This window comes from Humulus lupulus, chromosome 2, assembly GCF_963169125.1.
Source record: "Humulus lupulus chromosome 2, drHumLupu1.1, whole genome shotgun sequence".
In the NCBI taxonomy this organism is placed as follows: Eukaryota; Viridiplantae; Streptophyta; class Magnoliopsida; order Rosales; family Cannabaceae; genus Humulus; species Humulus lupulus.
In genome coordinates, this window is record NC_084794.1 from 79562833 (window position 1) to 79578807 (window position 15975).

The window sequence follows — 15975 nt, forward strand, 5'->3', positions numbered from 1 at the left end:
CTTATGGAAAATCAACAGAACTCGCGTGTGTGGAGCCCTGATGATGCCTTTCGACCTCAGTGTCTGCCTAATATCTCATTCTCAAATCACCAGCAACATAGTTTTCCAATTACTACTAAAAAACTTAAGTTTTTACCTATCTTTCCAATTTTACAATATTCATATAGAGTTTATCTTGATTTATGCTTGAACATTTAAAACTAAATCATAAGAATCAACATATGAAATTACAAATTTCCTCTGCACTGAAAACATATTCAAGCCGACTAGTGCTTGGGTTCCCTGAACCAAGGTAATAACTATCACTATATCAAGATTTAATTTTACAATAACCAGTTCAAGATTAAACCTGTAAACTATACAAATCTTTTTCAAAATACAGTGAACCTTTTTACCCTAAAAAACCAAATCCATTGGTTATAGATGCAAGATCCTCTTGCTTCAATGTTGAACTTCCTTCAACAATATTTCAGATCTGAACACCTTCAGATCTATGGCGTCAAGACTCAGCTGAAATCCCTTCAGCAATCACAGCTTGACTTCAAAGCTTGCACAAAAACCTTGAATCACCCTCAATGGAGTTTCTTGCAAGAACCTGCAGAAAATCAACAAAACAAAGAGAAGAGTAATACAAAGCACAATATCCAACAATCTGATCTTAGAGAGTTAACTGTAACTAATTAACCAAGCCAGTATATATACTTAGCTACAATTAGGTATAAACCAGAAACACCCAACAACTGTTAATCACTAACAACCTTGTTGTACACACAGACTGACGTGGATACTTACTAAAAAACGAACAAACTCCAGACACAACATAAGACAATTCCAGACACGACTGGACATAATTTGTCATACTGAAAATATTGGTCCTTACAACTACTACTACTACTACTACTAATTCAGAGTGGCATTGTGGCCATGGAGGAGTAGTACCCAAATGGGATTATTCTTCATGTCCTATATGCTACGAGGATTTAGATGTCACTGACTGCAGCTTTCTCCCATGTTCATGCGGGTTTCGACTTTGCTTGTTCTGTCATAAACAAATTCGTGATGAGGTTGACAGCCGATGTCCAGGCTGCAGGAGGAGCTATGATCATGTAAATTGAAAAAAATAACAATACTTTAATAATGGGAAGAGTTATGAATTTTAGAGTAGCTCAATCCATCTATGAGAACAAGGTTGTATAGAGTTCACACTTAACACTTCCCAACTTGCATTTTACAATCTGAAAATGCAAATAATGGTAATGGAGTTTGAACCAAACAACTTCTTTCGATTTTCATTGTTATGTGATTTGTGAATACTTTTAAAATGAGAACCTCATATTATAACTTTGAGATTTGAGACTAATATTGCAATTATATACTAATTAAACCAAATTGCATATAAAACAAAATAAGTAATGATATGTACATTTAAAATATACACCTAAACAATATTATTAATTTTTAAAACAGTAAATTTCAATTTTAATAAATATAATTAATTAAGTTAAACTAGCATATATATTGATTTCGTACATCGTAGCTATGCCCTTCTGTGGACCCAAATGCACCGCCCTACGGTGTATTTCCAAGCGTTACTTATTTTTTTGAAAATAAAAAACAAAAGAACTTTCTCTAAGCCTACCAAAAAGAAAAAAAGTGAAAAGACCAGTCCGCATTTTTTTTATGTACTTCTATAAAGGAGGTCAGTAGGGTCACTCGTTAAATACATGGCCAAGTAAATGCCAAAATTTAAAACAAAACGAAAAACCTTATGGTAAAATTCGATTTCATTTAACCTATTTTTGTCAAAACCAAATTTAAACGCGTCCTCATTTTTCATTCCACCAGTGTTGAAAAAAATCAGAAAATGACGCAATATCCATTACGAATGCATGCAGAAATTTCATTTCATAACGTAGAAAAAGACGTTGAGAAAGAGGTCCGTAGTTTGAAACAATAAAACATTTACAACATCCGCTTATTATTTTTATTTTACTTGTTCCTTTTGTTACATAAGAAATGTTCGCAGCATGTGGTCACACGAAAGACAAAGAGATCCAACAATTTATTATATTTAAATTCAATTTAATACGAATTCAAAGCACGTGGTCACCTGTATATTCAATTCAAAATGAAGCACGAACGTAATTAAATTGTACAGTACAGTTGATACCCCCCAAACCCTTGAACCAAGAAATATGTTATAATATAACAAAGGAAAGGAAAGCATGAGGAAAAATCGATTGACCCAATTATTCAAACCAGGTACGCTTACCATTCATATTAATATTATTACATCAGAACAAAGTAAACGCGTTTTGTGTTGCGCCATAACGCGTTAACGTTCTCCATTCCCTCCTTCCCTTCTCAAGACCATTTCTATTCCAATAAATACATACAAACCTCTTCTTTTCTTTCTTTACGTTTCACTCGACACACTCCATTATTCATCTACTCTCTACTATGAATCCCATTTCGAGACCGGTTTTTCTTCTCTTCTCTTTATTATTATTATTATGTTCTTCGCTTATGCTCTTTCCTACCACCAATGGGTCTCGATTGTTTCCCGAGAAAATCACTTACCGGGGCAGAGAGATAACCGATTCCGAAACGATTCCCCTCCGTTTTTCGGAGGCTCCAGAGTACAGAAACGGATTCCATTGCCCAGTTCTGGAAAACGACGACGGGTCAATGAAACTATTAGCTTGTAACCCTTCGGCTATTCACATCGCAATGACTCTCGATTCAGAGTACTTGAGAGGCTCCATTGCTTCGGTACATTCCGTTCTCCTGCACGCTTCTTGCCCAGAAAATATTATCTTTCACTTCGTTGCTTCTGAATCTGATTCCGTCGTCAATACTCAGTTCCTCAATCGGGTTCTTCATCACACGTTTCCTTCTCTGCAATTCAAGCTCTATCTCTTCAAGGAAAGTGTAGTCGCTAATCTGATTTCGTCTTCGATTCGCCAAGCTCTTAATAATCCATTAAACTACGCGAGAAGCTACTTGGCCGAGTTGCTTGACCCATGCGTTGAGCGAGTGATCTATTTGGACTCGGACACCATTGTAGTGGACGACATACAGAAGCTATGGCAGGTTTCCTTAACTGGGTCACGGGTAATCGGAGCTCCGGAATACTGCCACGCCAACTTTCAGAGCTATTTCTCGGCCGAGTTTTGGTCAGATATAGAGATGGTTAGCGAAGCTTTTGAGGGTAAAAGTCCTTGTTATTTCAATACAGGTGTGATGGTGATGGACTTGGTGAAGTGGAGAGAGGGAGATTACACGACTAAGATCGAGAATTGGATGAAGATTCAGAGAGAGAGAAGGATTTACGAACTGGGTTCTCTTCCCCCATTTTTGCTGGTGTTTGGAGGAGAGGTTGAAGGGATTGAACATCGGTGGAACCAACATGGTCTCGGTGGGGACAATGTGGTCAACAATTGCAGGTCATTGCACCCGGGTCCGGTGAGTTTGCTCCATTGGAGTGGTAAGGGAAAGCCATGGGTAAGGCTCGAATCCAAGGTGCCTTGCCCAGTTGATTATCTTTGGAAGCCTTATGATCTTTACAAATCATACGACGAACATGGTGATCAAAATCCAAAACAACAAATTGACAGTTGATGAGGGTCTTTTTTAATTTAATTTATTTTTATTTTTAATTGATTCATTTTTTTATAAATATTTAGATGATGAGTGTATATATCAAGATACAACTATGTGAACAGTTTTTTGTATTCACATTATGATTTTCAATTGAAATCAAAACCACTTCAGTGGCTGACACACAGATTTTGACACCCTGTGCAATACTGCCGTTCTATATATCATTTTATCTTATTAATTAATTAATATTTACCAAGTGGAGGAAATGTTTGACAGCTAAGCTAAAAAAATAAGAATCATTAATGTGCATTGGATTCGTTACAAACCTATAAAAATAATTAAGCCACTTGGCAATTTGGGAATCAATTCAGTCATTTATTTGAAAAGTGATAAAATTTATCGAAATTTTCCCCAACATTAGTTTTTCCATGCACACTTTAACTTCATGTTAAGTTAAAATGATGTTCTTAAAATGAGTGGCAGCAGGCTTACCCACCCAATACCTACCTCAACTACAAATTACACAAAACCCCGAAGTTTTTTAGGTTTCTGACTTTCAGAACGCTGGCTTTTAGTGAATGAAATACAAAATGTCAAATTACGGCAACAAACGAGTGATCGATCGGGAATGGCTTAACTTAGATTAATTTTAGAAAAAGAAAAGGAAAACAATATAGATAAAAAGGGGAAAAAAAAGGAGGGCAGTAAGAATATACATGATTTTCCCACTTTCCTCTCTTTACAACAATCCAACAACGCAACTTAATTGTAATCTGTTTTCCAAGCCTCTTAAATGATGACCCAATAGCATGCACCTGCCAAAAAAAAAGATAAATTATTCAGTGTCTGAAAGAGGTTATGGGTCTTAACTGGTCATAGCAATCAAGGAAGCTACATTATGTGAAACGTGAACCATGTATGTTCATCTTCATTTGCCATGTGAAGATAAGATAACTCACAGGTCATCTTCACAATTATATATATATTGTAGATATATAACAACAAGCCATTTATGAATGATAATGACGAAATTCTTACCAGAAAAGCAGCTTCGCTAGGTAATCACGTGAGGTGCCCATGGAGTTGCAAAATTCATCACTGTCATCGGAAAGATTTTCTCTGTTCCCTGTCACTGACTCCCCCATAAAATTTGAATCCCCGTCATCTTTGAAGAATCTCTGAGATATGTTTTGAACAAGTTGGTGTATTATTTCCTCCACCTCTAGCGAAGATGGCTTCGACAATTCAATCACCTGTTTGAATGCATCAAGCAAATTATCATGGTATCGAGATATCTCAAATAAAACAGACACAAGACGAAATAGACGAACGTGAAATAATGTAATAATGGTTTAAACTTCAAAGAATAACATTCGGGAATTTAATTCTGGAATAATATTCTACTTCAAAAGAAAATAATTTGAAGTAGAGGTTTTGGCTTGGGATAGTATAGTACCATATTAGAATCCAAAGACCGAAGATAATCCAATAGATCATTTCTATGTTCTCTGTTATATTCTAATTGTAGATTGTCTTGCCTTCGAGCATTCAGTTCCTGCAAAGAAGTACAATAATCAGTTCCAATAGAGCATACCACGGACACTGGAATATTCCAAAGCAAACAATGAAACCTCATGGTCTAAAAGAGAGAACAATAATAAACCTAAAAAAAAAAGCCATGGTTTATTAATTACACAAATTTGTAAAACAGTTTTTTCATCTTGGTCATTCCAATCGCATTCCATCAGTGGATAAAAGGATAAAGGCTAGCTAGAAAAATGTGTTTTTTAGCAGCAAACTATAATGATGATGACTGCAAGTTATGTTGAAAACACATTAAGCTCACAAATATGTTAGCCCAACAGAAATTGGAAAAGGCTAACTTGCACCTCCTCCGACAAAACCAATTGACAGGTCAAAAGGGAAGCCAATGCAGCAATAGGCATAGATGAGAAATCAAGAAGCCAATGCAAAGCTTTTCACCCAAAATTCCCAACTCTAACACTTGTTATAAGACTATCCTATATGGCATGGTTTTGAAAGCTCTTTCAAAGCCTAAAAGTTACTTCTTTAGAGTGTGATTGGATGAATTTTTTAAAGTATTTCATGGGTATGGAAGTTCTTCCTAAAGAAGTATCCACTGATCTTTCCGTAAAGCTCTTTTGAAACATCAAAGAAAGTTGTTTTGAGTTTTATTGAAATTTTTATATTTCATATATTTTTTTGTGGGAATATTTTATATATATTATTATTTTATTCTTAATCCAAATATTTATATATATAAAAATAAAAACTACGTGAATTAGCCCCGTAGAATGTCAGGATTGCACGACCTTGCACAATATGTGCACCCAAACACTATGTGCACCCACACATTACACATTACGTACACTGACATGACATTTTTTTTAACCAATGAAATTTATTTAAATTGGGACTCGATGTTTTAAAAAGGCACCTCACTTTTGTAGAGTGGTACAATGTTATAATGGTTATCCTTACTCATTTCTATTTTGTGTGTAAACCTAATATAGTTTGAAAACTGCTCAAAAAAAATCATGGGGAAATGAATCGAGCAAATAAGCAAACATCAGTAAGCATATTCAGCCATTTGCATGTGACACACGTGTCACATCAGTAAGTAAGTCAAAGCAGACATATCATGCAACTGAAGCAAAAATATTGGAAACAGAGTATTTTACAAGGGAAAGATTATAAAAGCTTTCCCACTAGATCAACTATAAGCTTTGAAACCCAGGAAACAAATCTAGTTTCAAGATCATAGCATTTGAAGCATAGAAAGGTGAAATCAAAGGCCTTAGGGATTTGACATCAAAGCAATTACCTTTCTAAAAAGGACATGGTTGAGATAAATACGACTAGAACGACGCTTCTAACAGTCTACTCTCTAATTTAACACAATTTTCACTAATCAATAAACACCTATCTTAATTTATCAAAAAAAAAAAAAACACAAGTTAAATGGTCTATATTGCATATGATTAAATCACACACGATACAGAAATTTCAGTTCTTTCTTCAGGGACAAATTTGAAACTAAAAAAATCCAAAAACTATATATTAACTCGACTCACCTCCTTCACATTAGATAACTCCGACTGTAACCGTTGAATATAATTCAAAGCTTCAGGGGATAGGTTCCCAAAAACCTGAGGACTCGTTGTTTCTAATCCTTGAATATCATGAACAATTTTACCGTCCTTATTCTCAATCTTTTGGTCGTCCGAAACCCCTTCCCGCGATGATTGTTTCAACTTCTCAGAATTTTCCATCGGAATATCGAAATTCCTCATCAACGATAAGCGATACTCTGCGTTCCACAGTGTATACCTAATTCCAGAAAAATCCAATCCAGTCCAATCAAAATCACAATTGATAAACAGGCAATTCCAATTCCAACTATAATTTGTTAAACTAATTGACAAAAAAAAAATCGAAATTCACGAGCTAAAATTGTGTTACCCGGTAATAATCGAAGACACGAGAAGGTGATCGAGAGGACCTTTGGAAACATTTATCGTCACGGAAAACTGATCCGAAGGGAGTAGCCCTAGCATAGTCGAGATCGTCTCCTTCATGGAATCCTTAGCGGAATCAGAAACGCCCTTGGAGATAACGGACGTATCTAGAGGTTCTATTCGCCTGAGCATGTTGGCGATTACGGAGAAGCCGCGGTCAAAACTGGATCTCCGAGTCGAAACGAACTCATCGGAAACACCGCCTCCGTCAACGCCGGAGATGAGGCAGCAAACCTTGACCGGTGACTTAGCGAAACGACGCCGTTGCAAAGAAGGAAGAAGACGATGCCGGGAAAAAGATGGCAGCGCTGGCGGAGGCGGTTGTGGAGGCTGGCGAGGTCTTAGGGATAGGTCTGTGAAGCGAGAGAGAACGAAAGCTCGAGCTGTGGCTGCCATGAAAGGATGGATGGGCTAAGCGCGAGAGCTCTCCGACTCTCTTTCTCTCTCTTGTGTTTAGTGTATGAGATTTTGCCACTTCAGACGGGTAGGTCGGCTTCGGCCAGTCTTTCTCTTACCACTCCATTGGGACCTACCAAAGTGTGTTTGTTTTTGTAACTTGTGGCGCTTAATTACTATACTGCCCCTAGTTCCAAATTATAATTACAGATTCGCCATTGGGATTTTGGAGCTAATGATTCACGGTTGAGCTTGGATGTTGGAACACTTGGAAAATGGTCAAGTATAATAACAGCTGTGGTTACTAGGGATAAGAGCGATTAGGTGGGGTATTCTCTTAAGATTCGTCTCTTTATTCTAATTTTTTAAAAAGGTTTTAAACAATTGGGAATTAAAAAAATTAAAGGAAAATACTTTTGAAGTACTTAATATTAAATATGCAAGATAAAGTTGCTAATAATGCACAACTAGATTATAAAGGTGATTTCAGTTAATTTCTGATGGGACGTTTCTGAGTTAATAAATGTGATCATCTTAATTGGCCAAATTTTCAAGTGATAAAATTTGGTCCAGTGTATGAGAAATTGGTGTTATTCAAATGTTCACATAGAATAAAACAAAACACGTATGAAAAAAATAATGAGAAATAAAATAACTTATTTTCCAACTCAATATATGTAGAGACAAAGTAATAAGACATCACTATGGCCTATAAACACAAGAGTTGAAACTTCAGAAAGCAAAGGGAGTTGTTTATTATTCAAAAGGAAAAATAAAGCTCTGGACTTTCCGCATCATTTAGCTCATTAAACAACTCTTATTAGTCACTAACAAGTAGCAAAAAAACAATAAAAAATAAGGGGTCTGAGAAGAGCCATCTGATTTTTTGGTGTTTAAGAATTTGCCTTGCGTTCCAGTAGTAATGGCACTTGTTTTATTTTACAGATTCTACTATTGTGGCTTCTGATATTGATTGATAGAATCCCTGATTTCTTAGACAAAAAAACATGCAAGAAAACTGGATATTTACAGAACAGTGCTGAAAATAATGAGAAATAAAATAACTTGATATTCAAAATCAATACATGCAGAAGAAACAAAGTAATAAGACATCTTGCATTGCCTATAAACACAAGAGTTGAAGCTTCGGAAAGCTACTGAATCATTTATTATTCTAAGGAAAATAAAGAAAGCTCTAGACTTTCCAATTCCTTTGGCTCATTAAATAATTCTTATTAGTCACCAACAAGTAGTATAAAAATGAGGGCCCGTAATGTATGATTAGTGTAGGAGGTGATCGCCGTCTTGCTACCATAGCAAGAAACTTATTCCTGGAACACGTATATGCTTTGTCGTGAGAAGACAGTGTAGATGATGAAGAAGAAGAAAAGGGTAATCCTCAGTCAACCATGGGGTTGAAAATCCTAAATGAAGTTAACAGAGTATTCTATGTCAGCATATTTGTTGCACCTCTTGCTTCCCTACAGCGTCCACGAACCATGATTTCCAAGCCTCCATGTAATGAGCAAAAAGGTCACTTAGAGCTGCCAGATCATCAACAAAACGAAACCCGTCTCTAAAATTTAGTAGCTGCCATTGTTAAACACAACCGGGGTCGATATAAATTTTTCAGAACATGCAACATTACACGAACGAATGATGCATTCACCTTTCAAGCATTTTACTAATCTAGAGCTTAAGCTGGAAAAATGACAAGAAAGCTGAGATTAATGGGAGGTTCCTTGCCAAAATGTGGACTCAAAGAGAGCCCAGCTTTTATGGACAATGACAAAGAGAATATTTACACGAGAATTGTTCTAATGTAGATGATATATTTACAAGAAAATATAGGATTTTAAATGGGATAGATATATAATAGATAAATTTGGGAAACTAGACGCAGCAAATAAAAGAAAAGAAGAAAGCCAAGGTTGGAATTGATTTGTTGTTCCTGTTCAGCTTTGGAGCTACTATCAATAAAAAAAAAATCCTACAAAACTGGTGCTAATTTTACCAAGACTGACAATTGCCGGAGCTTTTTTATTTTCCACTAAAGTGAGCATCACCAAAAGCTTAGATCCGTGCATTGTAGTTCAAAATGTACCTTGGTTGCGATACTGAGGACGATAAGTAGAAGCCAAACTTTCCCAGTCTTGAACCTGTCTGACTCTTTTATTTGCTGCATCTCCTTCCATAGGCAAACTAATAGGTGCAAAAGGGCCAAATACAATACCCTTTGAGGCATACTTTGGATGCTGCTTCACTTCTTCATCATCACATTCATTTTGTTCCAGTTCAGTAGAGTTAGCGATTGTTTGCTTACTTTTCTCTTGATTTGACTTGCAATCCTCTGCAGTATCTCCTCTCTTTCTCTTGGAATTGTAATTCGTGATATCAGCCCCAAATACTCTCTTTTTAGGCTGGTTAGTATCCGAAGTATCAATTTCATTCTTGGTCTTTCCTCCCCAATACAACCACCTATATGCTGGTTTCCCACTATCAGGGTGACGAATCTGCAAATCATTTTAACAAAACAAGGACTGGTAAGGGGAAAAAATGTCATAAAAGAATCTATTATATGGTTAATCCTACTTTCTCATGTGCTAATGTTTCTAAGATTATCTTTTACCTTCTCAATCAGATTCATAGAAGATAAGACATTGGCAATATCATACAGACGCCTAACCTTTGCTGGAAAATAAAAACACAAAGCATTAGTTTCGGGTTTAATTCTTGGTTTTGATAGAGATAATAAAAAGATAAATATATATATATATATATATCAAGATAAGATACACAATTTAAATCCACCTTTTTATTATCTCTATCAGTTTCATTCTATTAAATTATTTTTAACATCTTAAAAGATTAATTACTTCTCAAAGCTGTCGGATCATCTGCATCACCTGGCAATCCCTTCGCAGCATTCTCAAGCAAGATCAAATCCATCTAAACAAGGAAACGAAGGTATCAGCTAGCTACAAGGAAACTGGGAGTTAGTAATAGATCATAAATTTATCAATTTAACTCACATCTGAACAAAGAAAAAGCTTGATAAAGTTCTGGGTGAGAAGCGATAGAGATTTGTCTCTCTTGTTTTCTGCGGAAACAAGGGTAAAATCCCAAATAAGTCATAAGAAGATTGAGAATTCTAAACTATCCACACCATAAAAGTGAGGCCACCTTGCACTTCCATATTTCACCTTTCAGTTATGAAAAACGATGTTCGACTACATTAAGCTGTTTAGAAGAACTAGTGTAGTCAATGTTCTTAGTTCCAAGTAAATTAGATTACATGATCAAAACACAGGTCAAAAAAGGCAATGGAGATTACTGCTTTTCGACCACACAGAAGAATAGTCCTCCTCTTTAGAACTCAGACTCAGAAGCCCACTAAGCTCATTGTCATTTAAAACCTAGTAGAAATAAATCAAGAAAATCCAAAGGGCAATTCATAAATTAATTGCTGCATATGATTGGTGTTAACAAAACTAGCTATTGGAAATCTAGGGTAATCTATAAGTAACAACATACTCTAGAAGAGCTACAGCAAACAGAGGCACTGAAATTCTCCTTCAAACCCTCTTCCTGTAAGGAAAACAAAACGGAAGTATGTTACGGCTTTCGATTCCATATAAACTCAGCAGGAGAAGAATAACAAAAGCTTCACTTACCTTCAACTGCTCCAAAGCACGTGGGATTTCCCCTAAACCCTTCCATGTATACTGGTTTTTAGCTTTCCTTGCTACAACCTAATTGAGCCAAAGACCCATTTGAGGAAAATTAAAATTTACATAAAGTGTAGATCAAATATATAATCTTTCAAAATAAATGATAATAAAACCAAATTATGAGAACTGACTCCAATAATCTCCAATATGTTGACAACATCATACATGCGGCGCCGTTCCACTCCTGAAAAAATCAATATTGGCAATCATTAAATTCAATGCAGAAACTTGGGCTGGGTTTTGTTTTCTTCATCCACTGACAGAAAATCCCAGATTCAGAACAGACCAACAAGTCAACTCAGTATCCTAAATCTCTAATCAAATTCGGATTAGAAAGAGCACAGATCAAGACCTAATTGAGAAGCAGCTTCATCGAGACCGATGGATCCAACGCCTTCCCGATTATACAACCTCAAGAAACTATTTAAAACGAGAAAAAAACGAGTTAAGATCGAAAACAAAAACTTGTATACACATTCAGCTCGAAAGAATAACAAGCAAAAGAGTAATTTACTTGGAACACAAGACTCCGAGAGATTTTTCTTTACGGCAATAGACGTTGGGTCTAGAATCGGACTCCATAAACATAAAGGAAGACATTTTTTTGAAACAGATGAAGCTGAACCTAAAAGGTACTGCTAGTATCAGTGGTTCTTTGTTTGTTTTTAGAGAGCGAGAGAGATAAAAAGGACGAACCGTTGAATTGAAATGAAAGTGGATGAAGTAGAATATGATTCTTTCGCGGGTTCACAAATTTCGAAAAATGTCTATTTTGGAATTTGATGATCCAAATTTTTTATTTTCTTTTTCATTTTTGTTCGGAATCTCAATCTCAATCTCCATCTCCATCTGGCTTTAACCAGTCGACACGGCGCTTCTGAGAATGGAAGGGCGCGGGAATTCAAATTAACATTGCAGAGCGCGGTTAGAGTGGAATTACCGATGTGACCATGTTAAGTTTACTTTCTGAGGTTGGTGAAGGGGTAAATATGGTATTTCGTAGCCTAATTTTTTTGTTGACAGTGTTTTTGTTAATGATTTTGCAGGAAAATTATAATTACAGTTAACGGCAGGAGATTTTTTATTTTGGAATTATTTAACAATAAAAGAAATTATTGAAAGTATCGACTGGAAGGGAAGAGGGGCCCACAACAGTTCTATATTGGGCTGCTATTGACATTTCTTAGGCCCAAGGTCACATCATTTACCCTTAGTAATGTTGGAATTCTTTTAACAATCAATAATGTCTTGACAGACTGACACATTTTGTATAAATGATGTTGTCTTATAAGTTTCCATTTTTTACTTGGTTGAGTAATGATGACTTACATCCATCGTTATTTTAGGTTAAGAAAGAGGGTTGTTGGCAAAAATGCAAAAGAATAATGATAAATAGTGTTGTTAGAACATTTTCAACGCATTTTTTTAATATAAATTTTAGCTGAAATAATTAGAAATTTAAATTAATTTGTAACTTTTGTGTGACCCAACTAATCACACTCAGCAATTTACTTTATCCAAAGTAATGTAGGGTTTGGATTGGAAATGGGTCCTGAAATTTCCTCTTTGTAAATATAAAGCCAGATATTGTAGCAACAGTTCTTGAATGAAATTTTCCTGAAAATATGGTAATGATTCAAAAATAGTTCGTTTATCTCATTTTTATATTATATAAAAAATAATAAAGGACAACTATGATATCGAGCACTGTACTAATACAAATATGAAATCAACATGGTAATTTTATATTCTTTTAGTGTGTGGTGCAACATGACATGTGAGAGGTGACCATAACAATGCTCATTATATGTGCCTTAAATCCTAACACTATGTTTTGTTTGGCATAAGAAATTTTAGCGAGGATGGGTGGAGGGAGAAAGTCGGAGGAGGGAGAAAGTCGGACGAGGGCACAACAATTGTTTGGTAAGAGGGAAAGTTGGAAGGAGAGGAGAGATAAGAAAGAATGAGATCTCTCTCCAAACTATCAAAATTGAATCAAAAAATATAAAAGAAAATTACATAAATACTCTTCAAATAATTTACATACATATATTTTATAATAATTAGTTTAGTAATTTTGAAATTAAACTTAGTACCCATCATTTTCACTCTCATTTCAACACTAGAAATATATCATCATCTCTATCCGTCAAATTCTCCATTTTTTTTAATTTTACATCTATCCAAGTCTCCATCATTCCTAACATATGGTATTTTACTCTAACTTGTACAATAAATTTAACAACAACGATTTTTGGAATCAGTCCCTCGTATTCAAATTTCCAATAACCACGGAGAGATAACGAATATAAAGAAAGGGCTTCCTCATATTGGAGTGAATCTCTCTCTAGGAAATGAAGTATAGAGATTGATAATTTAGTCACATTTGAATAACCAAGGGGGAAGAGAACAAAACGTAATCTTAAATGAATAAAGAGAAAGAAAACATAAAACACAGTATTGAATTCAGTAAAGTCAGAAAAGATTAATTTCAACAGCCTCTTACCATCCAAACATTGTAAACATTGGATATAAGTTAATGGAATAACTATCTTTGGAAAATTAAATCCACAAGAAAAATCATCATCTGAAAATGATAAACTAATTCTTGACAAGACGAAAAATATATCAGTTCAAAGTAGCAAAACCATAAAAACCTGAAACCTATGTCTCCACGGTAGTGACTTCTTGCCTCTCACCATCAACAACTTCTTTCCACAATGTTATATTGTTATTTCCATCAGCTACAGACAACAAGTTTCCAGTGAGTGACCATGACACCCTCCAAACTGGGGTCTTAAAACCATTCACAATTTTACCCTCCCACTGATCTCCTTCCTTGGCCATGGTCCATATGACCACAGTATTGTCCTGGGAAGCACTATGAATGGTGGACTTTTGAATCCCCAGTTGGGTGCCCAGGCAACATCTCTTACCCAATCAATGTGCATCTGGAGAGCAGGGAAGCAATCCATCTTCCAAGTACCATTATACAGCTTCCATACTTTCACAGTATTATCACTACCACTAGAAGCCAGCTTCAAAATATGATATGTTAGACCTGAACCAACTAAAGCACCAGGAGCCATAGATGGAGCCCATGAAATAGATGTTACTCCAACAGGGTGAGCTTGATCTATCTTGGTGGTGTCCCAACCACCATCAATCCTGGATGTGAGAACCGAGATGTTCCCATCAGATGATCCACAAGCCAAGCAAAGGCCAAGCTCATGAGGTGCCCAATCAATGGCATTCACAGATGTCTTGTGGTAATAAAAAGCACGGGCATGATGCCATTTGTTTTGATTACCATCCTTCTAGTTTATCACTTGCCCATTATAGGAACAAGAAGCAAGGAGCGATCCAAACTTATGATGCGCCCAAGCTACCTCCCAAACAGGACCTCTGTGACCACTCAATGTAGCAAGGTGTTGTGAACTCGAGTTATTGCTAACGCTTAATCCTAATGGTAGCATCAGATTAAGCTGTTGCAAGACACTTTCCATAATAATCCGTGGCTATACCATGGACAATGTCCTGGTGACCCGTTTCAATCTTCTGTGGAGGCATTCTTTCCAACTTTTTTCCCTTGTTAGCAGCTCCTTAATCATTTAATCTGAATTCCAAATTTTTCAAAACAAAAAAAGTATGATACAAAATATAATTTTTACTACTAATTCTCATATCACTAAAACCAATTCTCAAATTATCACCTACTCGTGTAATCTATATAATTTGCTGCAAACTACTCACCCTTAAATAAAATCTTAATATTTCTTCACTCTATAGATTAAATCTTCCAAAACCACAGTTAACTAATGATTATAGAAATTCCGTTTAAATTTTCCCTATGGATGTTCAAATCTTGTAAACAAGGATTACATAGAACATGTTTGGAATTTATGGCTTTACACTTTCTAAATAACAACGAATAATAGGAATAAATTTAATAGTACAAACTCTAGAGACTAATCATGAATCACATGCATTGTATGAAGGCAAATCTTGAAAATTAAAAGATTAAAAAAAGCTAGAAAATAATATAAAATGAAGAGTGAAATTACACCTCCTAGATAAATGGAATCCTCGCATGACATATTATAGAACTATCAAATGTTTGAACACAAAATATGATGGGAAACTCTAAAACGAAATCAAAATAGTCTATCTCAGATTGTTAGAGTTTAGAGAAATACAACCTTTGTTTTGAACCATTGAATCTTCAAACCTGGGGAACATCTAAAGGCTTATACACAAGAAGTATTGCTGTCCAAAATCTTTATTTCAAGCATTCCCAATGTTGCTTGAAGCTTCTTCGAGAAAGAATGAGATTTGGGATTGAACAAGTCTTTGAAACTCATACAAGTCAAGCAATTATTGATGAGTTTCTTGGAGAAAACTTATGATCTTTGAGAGCTAGAGAGAGAGTTGAAAAGTGTAATCGAGACTTTGCAACTCTAATAACTCGTATTTATAGTGTAGGCATCATCATTAACTCTAACCAATAGGATTAGAGCTTTGAACACATCATTTGGAGCTAAAACCACGTAACTGTACAGACACGTAGGCGATGCATCGCTTGACAAGCGATGTGTCGCCTCCCTAACTGCAATGCATCCCCTACACAGGGGCGACGCAATGCCATGTAAGCAGGTTTAACTTCTCAAAAATGGCCTTAAACACCTCCAAATGGTCCCAAACCTTTT

The 15975-nt window shown here is 35.6% G+C and overlaps 3 protein-coding genes and 1 pseudogene across 5 annotated transcripts; 1 reads left to right on the forward strand and 3 right to left on the reverse strand.

The window, feature by feature from the left end:
* The first annotated feature begins 2374 nt into the window (after positions 1–2374).
* Positions 2375–3807, forward strand: LOC133818077 (probable galacturonosyltransferase-like 10). Its single transcript, XM_062250769.1, has one exon. The coding sequence runs from the start codon at positions 2461–2463 to the stop codon at positions 3619–3621; it is 1161 nt and encodes a 386-aa protein (XP_062106753.1). The 5' UTR covers positions 2375–2460; the 3' UTR covers positions 3622–3807.
* Positions 3808–4218: 411 nt separating this feature from the next.
* On the reverse strand, positions 4219–7623 carry LOC133818079 (uncharacterized). The gene is made up of 5 exons (XM_062250774.1): positions 7087–7623; positions 6699–6954; positions 5060–5158; positions 4642–4856; positions 4219–4418 (listed from the first exon to the last, which is right to left on the reverse strand). Exons 1-5 carry the CDS (start codon positions 7536–7538, stop codon positions 4343–4345), a joined length of 1098 nt encoding a protein of 365 aa, XP_062106758.1. The 5' UTR covers positions 7539–7623; the 3' UTR covers positions 4219–4342.
* A 955-nt stretch (positions 7624–8578) lies between these two features.
* On the reverse strand, positions 8579–12324 carry LOC133818078 (E2F transcription factor-like E2FF). 3 transcript variants are annotated; one of them, XM_062250772.1, is made up of 11 exons: positions 11784–12324; positions 11622–11689; positions 11401–11453; positions 11213–11290; positions 11073–11126; positions 10873–10954; positions 10571–10638; positions 10415–10487; positions 10168–10229; positions 9643–10051; positions 8579–9128 (listed from the first exon to the last, which is right to left on the reverse strand). In XM_062250772.1, exons 1-11 carry the CDS (start codon positions 11867–11869, stop codon positions 9115–9117), a joined length of 1047 nt encoding a protein of 348 aa, XP_062106756.1. In that variant the 5' UTR covers positions 11870–12324; the 3' UTR covers positions 8579–9114. The 3 variants fall into 3 exon arrangements, with proteins under 3 accessions (XP_062106756.1, XP_062106755.1, XP_062106754.1); XM_062250771.1 differs by having other exon boundaries at positions 8579–9082; positions 10445–10487; positions 11784–12323; XM_062250770.1 differs by having other exon boundaries at positions 8579–9082; positions 11784–12318.
* A 1392-nt stretch (positions 12325–13716) lies between these two features.
* Positions 13717–14839, reverse strand: LOC133816140 (protein transport protein SEC13 homolog B-like; annotated as a pseudogene).
* Between the last annotated feature and the right edge of the window lie 1136 nt (positions 14840–15975).

Coding starts and splice junctions, on each gene's coding strand:
- LOC133818077 (XM_062250769.1), top strand. CDS start 2,461: ATGAATCCCATTTCGAGACCGGTTTTTCTTCTCTTCTCTTTATTATTA.
- LOC133818079 (XM_062250774.1), bottom strand. CDS start 7,538: ATGGCAGCCACAGCTCGAGCTTTCGTTCTCTCTCGCTTCACAGACCTA. Junction 5,159..6,698: donor AGTTATCTAATGTGAAGGAG/GTGAGTCGAGTT, acceptor ACTTCTTTGCAG/GAACTGAATGCTCGAAGGCA. Junction 4,857..5,059: donor GGTCTTTGGATTCTAATATG/GTACTATACTAT, acceptor GCATTCAAACAG/GTGATTGAATTGTCGAAGCC.
- LOC133818078 (XM_062250770.1), bottom strand. CDS start 11,869: ATGTCTTCCTTTATGTTTATGGAGTCCGATTCTAGACCCAACGTCTAT. Junction 10,639..10,872: donor TTCTGTGTGGTCGAAAAGCA/GTAATCTCCATT, acceptor TTGTTTCCGCAG/AAAACAAGAGAGACAAATCT. Junction 10,052..10,167: donor CTATGAATCTGATTGAGAAG/GTAAAAGATAAT, acceptor AATGATTTGCAG/ATTCGTCACCCTGATAGTGG.